The following is a 14,328-nucleotide window of genomic DNA, read 5'->3' on the forward strand; positions in this document are numbered from 1 at the left end:
CAGTGGGTTCAGCATCTGCCTTCGGGCTCACATCATGAACCCAGGGTCCTGGGATGGAGCCCTGTATAGGGCTCCCTGCTCAGCGGGGTGGGTCTGCTTCTCCCTCTTCCTCTTCCCATGCTCATGTTTGTGATCTCTTTCTCAAAAATAAAATTAAATCTTAAAAAAAATAGAATTATTCATGCATGTGTAAGATGATATCATTTTTAATCTCTCCCCAAGGCATCTGTCAAATTTGTTTTGTCCTATCTAGTCAGATTTCTTGATGATCCTTCCTACATCTTGAACATGTATAATGTATATGCAAAGTTTTAATTGCATCACTGTTTACAGGAGGCAAGATATAAAACAACCTGAATGCTTAACACTGTCAGACTACTTGCGGCTACTCTCAAAATGAGATAGACACTTACGTTCAGATATTAAAACACCTCTAAGATACATAGTTAATTGGAAAAAAGCAATGTACAGGAGTATACTGTGATTTGTGTTAATAATAAAGAGCTATTAAGATGACAGATGGAGATGTGCTTTTGCTTGTATACGTTTAGAATATTTTTGGAAGAACAATGAAAAAGTATTCTGGAACAGTAACAGTGGTTGCCTCCTCAGAGGCACACCTGATAACTGCAAGTTCCATTTGTGAGAGAGACAAACTGTCCTCTATAATGTACCTTGTACCCTTTGAAATTTTTTTTTTTGCCATCAACACTTACTAGCTATTCAAAATAAATTGAACTTAGAAACAAATTTTCTGCTCAGAACAAATCTCTTCCTCTTCTCTGCTACCCACGTATTTTTAATTCCCTTTTGTTGCGCTTGCCTAACTCCTCCATCCCCCACAAAACTGTGAGCGATTGTGTCCCCATAGAGTTCCCATCCCCAGTGTCTAGTACTTCGCTTTACACATGGAAAGAGACTTAAAAAAATGTTTTCTTAAGTGATGTCTTGAAGAACAGTGAAGACCTTTTCCTTGGAATAAAGTCTGGTCACCTTTACATGTGATCTAACGTAGCCACGAGGCAGGGGCACAAGAACATGTCCCCACTAGTTCTGGGACTCTATCTGGAAACATGCCTTTATCACTCAAAAGGAAGGATGGAAAAGAGAGGCAGAGAAACAGAGACAAAGGCAAATCAAGTACTGAGAAGATAAGACTGAACTCCAGAGCAGTACTGCTAAGTAAAATCCATCTGAGGGAGAAAAATGTGATTGTGTGAAAGAATGGGAAGGGGGTCATCTGAGGTCTTGCGTGATCTAAACAAGGGGCTACACTAAAGGGACACAGGCTTGTGATGAAGGGCGCTTCAAGCATTCTGGGGCCATTTCTGTCCTTGTTCCTGCAGAGGCTGCAATTTCAGGAGCTAGGCCAAGACCCAGGCACCCGTATTCTATAGTTAATTCAGCTGATTTCACGCCAACACGGGGACACTGAGCACCTCCTAAGAGTTGCTGACATTTTTATTAGCAATCGTCTCTGCCACCTTCTGATTATCTACAGACTTAAGACCACATAATCAAGCCCTAGGTCAGGGAGCGGAGGAGGAAACTAGCTAAGAGGCTCTAAATCCCTCCTAACGCTTGCCGCCTCCCTATCAGCAAGATTAGAGCAGTCAGCAGCCATCTGCGCCTGTTCAGACTCCGGCCTGGGAGCGCCGCGCGCCGGGTGCAGGCTGCCCTGTCACTGCGGGCCACGGACCCGCCCTCCCGGCGGCCGTCCCCAGCCTGGAGAGCCAGACCCCGACCGCCAGGGAGGAGAAGCCAGGGGTCCACCCGCCGCAGCCATGCTGAGACAGAGCGAGAGGCGGCGCTCTTGGGGCTACAGGCCCTGGAGGGTCACGGAGGGCGAGGAGGCGTCCCAGGCCGCGGGCAGCCAGCACCGCAGGAGCGTCTGCTCCGTGGGGGCCCGCTCCGGCTCCCAGGCCAGCATCCCGCCGTGGACCGAGGGCAGCTATAACTACTACATCGAGGAGGACGAGGACGGGGAGGAGGAGGATGACCTGAAGGACGACCCCGGCGAGGACCAGCCGCCGGACGCCCGCACCGCCCCTCCCGTGTCGCCCACGCTGAACGTGAACGTGGGCGGCCAGAGCTACCGCCTGGACTGCTGCGAGCTGGCCTGTCACCCCAAGACGCGCCTGGGCCGCCTGGCCACGTCCGCCAGCCGCAGCCGCCAGCTGGGCCTGTGCGACGACTACGAGGCGCGGACGGACGAGTACTTCTTCGACCGCGACCCGGCCGTCTTCCAGCTGGTCTACAACTTCTACGCGTCCGGGGTGCTGCTGGTGCGCGACGAGCTGTGCCCGCGCTGCTTCCTGGAGGAGCTGGGCTACTGGGGCGTGCGGCTCAAGTACACGCCGCGCTGCTGCCGCATCTGCTTCGAGGAGCGGCGCGACGAGCTCAGCGACCAGCTCAAGATCCAGCGCGAGCTGCGCGCCCAGGCGCAGGCCGAGGAGGCCGAGGAGCTCTTCCGCGACATGCGCTTCTACGGGCCGCAGCGCCGCCGCCTCTGGAACCTGCTGGAGAAGCCCTTCTCGTCCGTGGCCGCCAAGGCCATCGGCGTGGCCTCCAGCCTCTTCGTGCTCCTCTCCGTCGTGGCGCTGGCGCTCAACACGGTGGAGGAGATGCAGCAGCAGGCGGAGCAGGGCGCGGGCGGCGGCGACCCGCGGCCCATCCTGGAGCACGTGGAGGTGCTGTGCATCGCCTTCTTCACGCTCGAGTTCCTGCTGCGCCTCGCCTCCACCCCCGACCTGCGGCGCTTCGCGCGCAGCGCCCTCAACGTGGTCGACCTGGTGGCCATCCTGCCGCTCTACCTGCAGCTGCTGCTCGAGTGCTTCACGGGTGAGGACCAGCGGCCCGGCAAGGGCTCGCAGCGGGAGCACGACCTGGAGACGGTGGGCCGCGTGGGCAAGGTGGGCCAGGTGCTGCGCATCATGCGCCTCATGCGCGTCCTGCGCATCCTCAAGCTGGCGCGCCACTCCACCGGCCTGCGCGCCTTCGGCTTCACGCTGCGCCAGTGCTACCAGCAGGTGGGCTGCCTGATGCTCTTCATCGCCATGGGCATCTTCACCTTCTCGGCGGCCGTCTACTCCGTGGAGCACGACATGCCCGACACCAACTTCACCAGCATCCCCCACGCCTGGTGGTGGGCCGCGGTGAGTACCGAGGCCCCGGCTTCCCCGCCCTCCTCCCCAGCCCCGCCGAAGCCGCTCCTCCCTTTCCTGGGTCAGCAGCCGGTCTGCCTTGCTTGGGGGCCGCTGCTCTCTCCAGGCCTCTGCTGCCTCCGGTGAATAAAAACATTAGTGGGGGGTTATAAAGTTGGAAAGACACTGTCCAGTAAGTAACTGAATTCAACTTGGTCCTAGGAATCTCAATCTAGATGTAGTCTTAAATCCCTGGACAGCCTGATTTTAAGAAGGATTTCTTGTTCACGCATGTGGGAGAAGTTCATCATCCTCATTCTTACTCACCATCTATCCAACACTTGATGTCCTAAGTGGTTTGTAAAGATTCTCTTATTTCAGTATCACGACCCTGTGAATGGCTAGGATCACTCACTTTTTTTTTTTTTTGACGGGAACAAATTGGAAATGGCTCCATATTTGAAGAAAACTATTAACTTTATGCAGGGAAAAAGTGAGACTCAGCTGACCAGTGTCCACCGTAACTAAAATCCCACTGGTTCTAGCCAAACTGGAGTGTGGAAAGAAGCATCTACAACCGAAACTTGCTCCAGTGTCACTGAAGTTCCTTCAGGATCTGGTATTCTTGCCCCATTCTACAGCTGGAGGAAGCGAGTAACAGAGGGTGTAGACACACAGCTAAAGGTAGCCAAACCCAAACCCATCCAATGACAAAATCCATGCCCTTCCTACAGTCAGCACTGCCTCCTTCATGCTTCATTTCTGGGCTGTGCCTTGCCTAATTTGCACAGTCTTTTAGTCGTTTTTGTTCTTTTCTTCAGTACTTGCCTTTTATAATAATTTATGCCCTTTACTCAAATATCTGTAATGTCTGGTATGCTAGACTAAATCCCTGGAAAATCCCCAAACCAGTTACTGTACATGCTGATTGATAAATTGACATTGGTACATAGAGGGAAGAAGTGGGTTGTGATTTCCCTATTTTTAGAAGTAGAAGGCTTGTAACGCCTTAAAGAACATTAAGCAAATATAACCAGTTTTTCCCCATGTAAGGAACAAGGTACGTTCAATATTATCATTGGGTATGTTAGAACCCACTAACTGGTGTGAACTTGAGGTGAACCGACCCAGGGCTACACAGAACCAACCCAGAACTACAATGCAGTTCAGCAAGATGGAAGATTTGGGACTAAAATCTAAATCTAAATCTGCTAAAAATTAACTGTGACACTAAATAATTATGAAACCTCACTTCCTTACTTCCTGTCCTTAGTTTTCTTGTCTCTAAAAAGGGGTGGCTACAGAACTCTATAATTCAATTAGTCTTCCGTCACTGAAAAGCAGAGCACTCATATGTCAAATAGGATTTGTGAGCTTTCTTCAGTGATGGGATGACATTAGGCTCTTCCCAACGAGCTAGCCAAATGCTGCAATTCTGATCATATTCCAGGTGACAAAAGGTCATCTCCATAGTAGATAAACCACATGTACAGATGGAGCTGATAGAGGATGATTTGTCCCCAGCAAATGACATTTATTTTGGAGGTGAGTAAAGGAGAAAGGGGGGGGGGGGGGAGAGCAAATCCACATGCTGATGATATACTACCAGGTTGACAGTCAAGTTTCCATTCATCCAAGTATCTTGTTTTCAACCCACAAAACTTTTTAAAATTTTGTATATTACTACAAAATTTGGTAAGAATTCTGTTGCTAATTTTTCATTTTAAAAAATTTCCTGAAGTGAATGCCTATTGATCCCATTTAATTTCTTGATTTGTTTAATGTACAATGACACTTAAGACTTTCAAGTTACCCCCCTTTTTATGCTAAAATTGTTTTAGTTAAAAATCGGTGTTTTCAAAAAAAAAAATCAGTGTTTTCCTTAAGTTTTACAATAAAAGTTGAATCGCCATTCCATTTTTGTTGATAACAAATTTTAGCAATTCTTGCTTTTGCTGATGCAAGTTTTATTTTGTGGACATTGTCTCTATCAAGCACTATTTTCACAGGCCAAAATTTGCACATTTCAACCTTACCATTGACCAACCTTAACCTTTATCAAAAGCCTCTGTCCATTTATTCTCTGAGAATTTTATAGACTAGTAAAAATCTTTATGAATTAGATATGTCTGAACTTATCTATGAAAACTATAGGAGTTGCCCCTTGAACATTCAAATGCTGCTCTATGTCCCAGGACAATATAGATTAAGCAGATTCTTCTCCATATTTCTGATGGCATTCCATATTGTGGAATTTATCCATATTTTCAATAGAGCAAAGAGAAAAAGAATACCATCAAAACGACGCAGACAGAATGTTTTGTTTCCTTATGTAGATACCAAGTAAAAGATGCAAAACAAAGATGAATTCTACAGAAGAATCACAAAATTCATCTTACTCATTCCCTGATCTAGAATTTTTTGATCACCTCCACTGTACCAAGTAGTATTCTAAACACTAGGGATACTGAGTGATAGAAAAATAAAAAAAAATAAAAAAAAAAGAATTTCTTTCCCTCATGGAGTTTCCATTCTAATGGAGAAAGAGAATATATTATTTCAGATACTGATGTGTGTCTCCTATGAGATAATAGGATAGAAAGAGCTGGGTGCAGAATCTACCTTTGATAGGATGGCCTGAAATTTGAAGAAATGAGAAGAAACCCATCTATATAGACATGACTGAACAGAAATGACAATAAGGGGGAATCAGAATTAACTCTGATGCAGTTGTCTCCAAGTATTTTATTGATCACGTATCTTGTAATTTAAAACTTTTTGAGCACATACCCATGGTAAATGTGTATTCAGCTATTCATAAATTACGTTATTTATTGTTATAATAATGATGCATCACAAACTACCCCAAAATTTTTTTTTAATTTTTATTTATCTATGATAGTCACACAGAGAGAGAAAGAGAGAGAGGCAGAGACACAGGCAGAGGGAGAAGCAGGCTCCATGCACTGGGAGCCCGACGTGGGACTCGATCTCGGGTCTCCAGGATTGCACCCTGGGCCAAAGGCAGGCGCTAAACTGCTGTGCCACCCAGGGATCCCCTACCCCAAAATTGAATCACTTATAATGTCAAGCATTGATTTAGCTTATGAGTTTGCAAGTCAGCAATTTAAGCTGGTTTCAACTAGAAGATTCTTTTCATTTGGGCTGGTGCCAGTCACTCATTTGTCTGATGATCAGCTGGCTGACATCTGGGATGAAAGAGGAGACTAGACCACATATCCTTCATCCTCCAGCAGGCATGTGCCCATGGCAATGGACAAGAGAGGGAGTGCAAGCTCAACCATGTGAACACTGTATAATTTTTTGTTCATGTCATTTGCTCAGCCCATTGGTGAAGGCAAGTCATAAGGCCAAATTTAGAGTTTAAGAGCAGACCAGATTATCCCATCCAGTGTAGAAAAGCACTGAAAAGTTTTATGGCAATGAGCTTAGATACAGAAAGATATAAAGTATTAGGTCCACTGAATGGACATTTTTCCAAAGGAGATGTACAGATGGCCAATGTACACATGAAAAGATGCTTAACATCACCCATCAGCAGTAAAATGCAAATCAAAACTGCAATGAGATATCACCTCATACCCATCAGAATGGCTAAAATAAAAAAGACAAGAAACAGCAAGAGTTGGCGAGAATGTGGGGGGAAAAGGAACCCTCGTGCACTATTGGTGGGAATGTAAATTGGTGCAGCCACTGTGTAAAACGATATAGAGGTTCCTAAAAAAATTTAAGAAATACTGTACAATCTAAGAAATCCACTACTGAGTATTAACCCAAAGAACATGAAAAGAGTAATTTGAAAAGATACATGCACCCCTATGTTCATCACAGTATTGTTTACAATACCCAAATTATGGAAGCAACCCATGTGTACATTGATAGATGAATAAAGATGTGGTATGTGTGCATATACACCTGTACACAGCACAGGGGATATATATACTCAGCCATAAAAAAAGAATGGGATTTTGCCATTTGCAACAACATGGATGGATCTATAGGACATTATGCTAAGTGATATAAACTAGAGGAAGACTAATGTCACATGATTTTACTTCTCTGTGGAATCTTAAAAAATAAAATGAACAAAAAAAAAGAGGCAGAAATATACCCATAAATACAGAGAATAAATTAGAGGTTGCTAGATAGCAGGGTGGTGGGGGGCGGGGATGGGTAAAGTGGGTGAAGAGTGTGAGCTACAGGCTTCCAGTCATGGAATTTTAAATGACAGGGATGAAAGGTAGAGCATAGGGAATATAAGCAATGGTATTGTAATCAGGTTGTATGGTAACAGATGGTAGCATAATATAATGTGTAGGCTTGTTCAGTCACTATGTTGTTCACCTGAAATTCATGTAACACTGTGTGTTGACTGTATTTCTATTAAAAAAATTAGATCCGTAATACAGTCATTCTACTGTAGTAAGACAGTGCTGCTCAACTCTAAGTACACATCAGAAAATATATATTCACAAACAGAGTTTAAAAATGAGGTAAAGAAAGGATTGGTAGTATCTTTCAGACTACAGTGCTGTATGCCTTATATATTCAACCTCATTAGAGACAGATTCTCTAAACCATCCTTCCATGTGCTATTAGTACTTTCCGACAACCCTAAAATATGACTCGTTTTTCATAATCTTCCCTCTCTCTATGCCAAGGATCCTGCAACCTTCCTCTGTAAATCAACCCAAGGTTTTAAGAGGAATACAGTAATTTTCATTGTTGTGAATACTTCTCCAGCTGCAAAACAAATCCCTCATGGACACATTCATGTCTGCAAATGCTCACGCATTAGGATGTAAGATGGCCCTGTCCTATTCGTCTGTCAAATGGAGATTATTTGTGAGCATTAATGTAATAGGAAACATATGTAAAATGCTAGCCTGTAGTACATCCACCATAAATAGAAGCTACCATATCTGTCTAGTTGATAGTCTTTATCATGTGGAAGCCATAACCTTTGCTTCCAGATTCATTTGGAGGAAAATAAAACAGAAGTGATTCCTTCTCTACTGGAAAAAGAGAGACTCTAAGACATATGAGGGGGTCAGCTGTTCTCCCCTGGAAGAGCTTCTACGTGTCCAGATAAATAGGCACACACCTGGAGCCGCTCCAGCCATGTTGGGGCTCTCCTGGCTGCCTGGCTGCAGGAGATGCACTGGCACAGCTGGCAGGAAGAGTCAGCTCTGTAATGAAGCTGTCATCATTGGCCTCCAGTGCAGCTATGTTTTTAAGCAGAAAAGGGCAACCGGACCGTTCAACAGGCCATTTCCTTCTGAGCTTCAAGAGTAAGTTAAAACTATAGAAACCAAACAGGAAACTATGTCATGAACTCATTCCTTCAAAAACTAACAAAAACTCTTCAAAAAGAAAATTTATCTCTGGCTGAGGGAACAGATAATTGTGCCACAGAGACCTTGCTCCTATCTTTGTTTTCCCAAAGTATGCTATCATTTCCTTGCAAATAGATGGCCCTTACAAGATCGCTGAGATTTTATTTTATTTTAATGGATTGATTGCTTACTTTAAGATGACCCATTTGAAGGTGAATCAGCCAACTTGCAGTCAGGAACATGGTGGGGAGAGTAGATATTTTAAACAGATTGAATTTGATACAGGGTTATAGATACATGGGTGTTAGAAGGCTAGAAGAGAAGCAAGGGGAAACATGGAACAGCTTCCAGGCTTAGAACTGAGGGACCACATAGAAAGTAGAGTTACTCCAACCCACAAGTGCAGAGAAAGAGCCACTGAGCAGCTGTCACGGGGACTCCTAGGATAACACCATGAGGTTAGGGTCCCATGTGCCCAAAGATGCCTGAGCCACAGGTATCTGCTATACTGGAGGATGGGGACAGACACCAGAAGCAGGAGTAGAGACCCTTATTTCCTCACTCACTTCTAGTGTCCCCACACTATCTCATTTGTAGAACACAACCAAAAGCCAGTGAGCAAGGGTGTCTGGGAAATGTAGTGTGCAGACTCCCAGCTGCAGAACTACAGGAGAGTCCAGAAGAGTGTCACGCTTGGGACTGAGAGACAATGGGTAAATGTTTGGCACAGATAGCAGTAAAAGGAGGCATCTTCTTAGCTCTTTCAGAAATAGCACAGGACCCATAAATGGAGCAAAGGCTCTTAGGTACTTCTATGACTTTTGCTCCTGTGGACTTATGACTCTGGGGTAGTACCCCTTGAGGTCCTCAAACAATGATCCTCCTGTAAGCCAGGAGGACTTGTGGGAATTGGAGTTGTCGAGGATAGGCAAAAGTACCAAGTGAACCGTGGATGTGGAGGACACCACCATTATTGTGTACCTTTCCATGGCTGGATAAATAGATCCTATATCTGCCTTAGTTTTTGCACACCCCCTTATTGTACAATTTACATACACATCGGGACTTTAACATACAGATGAGGCTGGTGGATTCTCTTTAAAGCCCTCTTCTCACCCATGTCCTCATTCTAACAAAGCTTCCACCCCTCAAAACATTCTCTGAATTCCACTGGGGAATTATCTTTGGAGACTGTGATATGCCCCATTTACTTTTTTGAAATGGTGCCAAATCCTCACCTTTTTGAATGCAGATTTGAGATTTTAAAATATCATCAAGACCCTTGAGTTTAAGATTGACATCTAGAGTTATCTACCTTGAGGGTTAAGACTACTTGCTTCAAGTCATGCCACTGACTCCTCTGTGCAGATTAGAATCCAAAGAGGAATTCCTAAAATATTTGTAGCAATAACAGCATGAATAGGCTACGTATAGCCTTTGAAGCTAAATCCTTTAAAAGACAACATGCATTGAGATATGTAATAATTTTAGCCAGAAATTACTGGTCTTTACCACCTCGAATTGTTTGCGAACACTAGAAGGGGTGTTTGTTATTTTGAAAAATCGGTTGTGTTCCCTGGGATCCTATTTCCTACATGTGTGGATTACCAGGTGCCAAGATTTAATCTAGGCTTCATTCATCATGAAGGAAACAAACATTCCTTGTTAAAGGAGAAAGTACCACTATAGTCATTCTGAGGTTTCAGAGAAAAACTGGATGCTTGTCCTCCCTATAATGTTGAGGCAGCCAGGATTTGCTGATTGATGGGTGAGCTTCTGGGGGAAAGGTCACATTCTGGCTTTTGGGACCCAAAGGCTAGGGAAAATATGTAAGCCTTCCATGGAATGGTACGTTTCCAGTTTATTGAGTGGCTGAGCCAGCCAGTGTTTTCAGGATATTAAGATGGATTGCAGAAACACTGGTCACATTTCTAGACCCAACTCCTCCTAATGGGAGAACTCACTCTGTGAGGTCACATGTGTCAGTCTAGGGCCTTCCATTTTTCATGTTCATGAAGGGAGAAATGGGTTTGGTCAGTGGAACATGGAGAAGAGTCCCCGAACACTGAGAAATTCTGCATTCCTCTTGGAAGCAAGGAGCAAGCACCATGTCACTAGTTGAATCAAACTGTCCACAGAATAGACAGTGCAAAGATTAGCTCTGCATTTTGAACAGATTCTTCAGGACCAGTCAGACAGAGCCTCCTAGCAGAAGACATCTTTTCTCTAAAAATAGAGATCCAAGATACACAAAAATATTTAGGTCATATTATGTGCATCAAATATTTAATCTCCCTTAAGCCAATGCTCTTTGCTTTTGACTCTTCACTCAAAGTTCAGCCAAAAAAAAAAAAAAATGAAGTCGAGGTTGAGAGTGAAGGAAAGCCAGTGTGGGGTTTGATGAGAAGTTTAAAATAGGCACTTTGGCTCAATTATCTTCCTCTGCATTCTCCTAGCCTCCTGCCTTCCATCTTGCAGGCTAGGTAACCTCAGAGCCCCTGCTTTGGCCTTGCATGGATGCCTCCTGTCCTGAACTACCCCTTCCTGTCACTTGGCCCTATACCCAGACTCCCTGTAGGCTTCCTCCAGGGCCAGTAGACAGAGGAACTCAACGTTCATACAGACGTATGAGTGCTGTGCTTAATAACATATGAAAGCCATGGTTTAGTTCACGTACCTGGACAGAGACCTGACTTGGGTCTTTTATTTCAGATATGGCCAGTGACAAGACACACACACACACATACGTTGAGATTAACCCACGATCTCACTGTACCACTGCCTCTCCTCACCCTTTGCAAAAAAGTAGGAAACGAAGATTCTCTCCTGGAGCCAGAGTGTTCCCCACCTCATTTCCCTGCTGCTCAGCAGGATCCAAGCAGGAATCCATTTCTATAGCCCACAGGTCTAAAAACCATGAGAACTAAACATTATCACTCACATAGTCAGCACCAGGCTTTCCTTCAGTCCGTTAACACCCCTATGGGGTAGCTACTACTATTCTCACCATATTTCACAAGTAGAAACAGCCAGAGAGAATATAAGTGACTTGCCTAAGTCACACAGCTGGGAGATGGATTCAGAGCCAGGTAGCCTAAGGCCATCTCTGTTTCCTCAAGCTAGTCTATATCATCCTGCCTCTCTTAGGTGCTTGCTTGTATTCTCCCACCATGGGAAGGGGCAGCCCACCCTCAGTAGGTCTCTCACTGGAAATGGAGCAGTGAGAGGTAGTACATCCCCCATCCCAAAGAAGAGGTCAAGCTTTCACTTTTTCATGGTCTGGCTGGAGCTATGGTTCTTACCAGCAACACCAGACTGGCCCACCTGGCCCACTTCTCCATTCTATTCTAACTAATCAGTTACATTTACCCTAAGTTAAACTAACCCTTATATCAAAACAAAAAATGTTTATATTTTTAAGTTAAACAGTATGGATCAACAGGCTAACTGTGCATTTTACTACCATTTTCCAGAAAATCATGGCAACACCACAAATCTATGAAGCAAATGGTGCCCCCTGGAGTTGTGCAATGCACAGTGTTCAACTAAGCAACAGCCCTGCCTACAAGCCTTCTAGTAATTTAGTCAATAGTCTGGGGACCAATGGGAGGCTCAGTACATGAGGCTTAAAAAATAGGCCCAAGAGATTTTCCCAGGTTTTCTCTGGCTACACTGACTGATAACTAGTCCCAGAGGTATCTGCACTTTAAAACAGAAGCTTGTTAACCTAAATAAATCTCTAATTAGTAGAATTTAAAGTGGTGTGCAAGAGTGATGGCAGAAATTTCATGTGGAGTGAACACGTTTTTGGACTGTGATGTCTTACAGAAAAGTCCCTTTGCAAAATAATGAGAGTGTGTTTCTCTAGACATTTCTAATTAAAGCACCTTCATAGACAATATCTCATTTGAATGACATAATAACTCTGAGAAGTATTATAATTTTCTCCATTTTAAAGATGAGAGAAGTACAACAGAGGAGGTTAATACTTCTGTGTGCCTGATACTGTGTTAAGTGCTGTGTGTTCATTTTCTTTAGTCTTCAGGAGAAGACTATGGAGTTGGGTATTTTAGATGAAGGAACCAAGGCTTAGAGACAGAATATTTTCAGTGGGGAAGGGTCAGAGTTAGGACATGGACCCATGTATGACTAGTTCTAAGCCCGGGCTCTTCCCAGTACATCTATCTTGTGGGCAAACCCTGAGGCCCTGGTCCTAAAGCTGGCCTCTCTGAGGGGAGGCAGAGACCCACATTTATTGAACCCATGCTACCCTAGGAGCTTTACATATGGTATCTTATATACTCTCCACACCTTTTAAAATAGCTATGATCTCTGTATTGTGTATGAGAAAACTTGTAATAGAATTTAAACTCAAGACTTGCAGCCCCACGGCTTGTGTTCTTTTCATGATGCAGATCCTGCAGGCAAACCTTCTAGTACCTCCTAAAGCTGGCTCTGTGGGACCCCATTACATGATCTGTCTGTACCTTCAGGGAGACAAAACATTTTCCTGCTCAATTCTCTCCTGTCTTCTCCTCCATCACAGTGCTAACGGTTCCTTCCCACTTTCCTTCCCATACAGGTGAGCATCTCTACTGTGGGCTATGGAGACATGTACCCAGAGACCATCCTGGGCAGGCTTTTTGCCTTTCTCTGCATTGCTTTTGGAATTATCCTCAACGGGATGCCAATTTCCATCCTCTACAACAAATTCTCAGATTACTACAGCAAGCTCAAAGCTTATGAATATACTGCTATGAGAAGGGAAAGGGGAAAGGTAGAGTTCCTGCAAAGAGCCAAAAAGAAGATGGCAGAGTGTTTGGCTAGAAGCCACCTACAGCCCACACCAAGGCAGGAGAGTTGATGTTTCAAAGGAGAGATGGCTGGTAGACCCTGTGAACCTCAAAGTTTCAATCCTTTGTATCATCAGTGCAAAGACATGTGAGAGTCATACACAAAGGGCATCCAGTTCAGAGCTCTACTTCTGGAAATGTCCATCTTGGCCCCAACTGGGACTGCCTCATTTGTTCTTTAACTGTGTTGTATGTAGGAGTCTGACATCCTACAACTTGCGTCACCTCCCCAGTGACACTGGTACCGAAAACTCCTTGACAGGAGCAACATCTTCAATTTCTCTTACAGCTTCTCATGGCTTCTCAATAAATATGTTTGGACTCAAGTTTCCGCAAAGAAAAAAAATCCTTAATTTTCTAGGGAGAAACAGAATGTTGCAGCATGAACTATATGAGCTTTAGAGTTAGACCAACCTCAGGCGGAAGCCCAGACCTACTGGATGCATGGTTTAGGGAAGGTCCTCTACTTACCTGAGCCTCAGTTTCTTCAAATGTGAAATGTAGGTTATAAGACCTACCTTGTAATATCAGCATGAGGACTGGAGATAATACAATAAATGGTAGCTGTTAAAATTATGTAAGTGGTTGTCGTTGTCTAATACACTTTCTAGGTGGATGGTTATCAGCCCAGGGACATTTGTCACCTCCAGCTCCCCTTGCCCTGGGGATATTTGGCAATGTCTAGACATGTTTCTAATGGTCACCACGGTGAGGTAGGATCAGAGTAGCTACTGGCATTTCATAGGTAGAGGTTTGGGATGCTGCTCCACATGCACAGGACAGCCCCATAACAAAGAGTCATCTGACTCAAAAAGTCAATGGAACCAAAGCTGAGAAACCCTCATCTAGACTGATCATGGAAGGCCCCAGACCTGCCCTATAACATACCCAAGTGTGCTAATCACCTTCCCTTGAGAGGCACCCGGACATGTCCTCTCCGTCATCTTTCTATGGGGAAAAAAAAAATTTAAAAAC

The 14,328-nt window shown here is 44.6% G+C and overlaps 1 protein-coding gene across 1 annotated transcript; it reads left to right on the forward strand.

Annotated features, from left to right (window-relative positions):
* Positions 1–1,509: 1,509 nt before the first annotated feature.
* On the forward strand, positions 1,510–13,929 carry KCNV2 (potassium voltage-gated channel modifier subfamily V member 2). The gene is made up of 2 exons (XM_025423427.2): positions 1,510–3,155; positions 13,083–13,929. The coding sequence occupies exons 1-2, from the start codon at positions 1,785–1,787 to the stop codon at positions 13,362–13,364; spliced, it is 1,653 nt and encodes a 550-aa protein (XP_025279212.1). The 5' UTR covers positions 1,510–1,784; the 3' UTR covers positions 13,365–13,929.
* The last annotated feature ends 399 nt before the right edge of the window (positions 13,930–14,328 follow it).

Source organism: Canis lupus, chromosome 1, assembly GCF_003254725.2.
Source record: "Canis lupus dingo isolate Sandy chromosome 1, ASM325472v2, whole genome shotgun sequence".
In the NCBI taxonomy this organism is placed as follows: domain Eukaryota; kingdom Metazoa; phylum Chordata; class Mammalia; order Carnivora; family Canidae; genus Canis; species Canis lupus.

What these genes read in the sequence shown, in the direction of transcription:
- KCNV2 (XM_025423427.2), top strand. Translation starts at nt 1,785, where the DNA reads ATGCTGAGACAGAGCGAGAGGCGGCGCTCTTGGGGCTACAGGCCCTGG. An exon ending in ACGCCTGGTGGTGGGCCGCG is followed by an intron (nt 3,156 to 13,082) that starts GTGAGTACCGAG and finishes CTTCCCATACAG; the next exon opens with GTGAGCATCTCTACTGTGGG.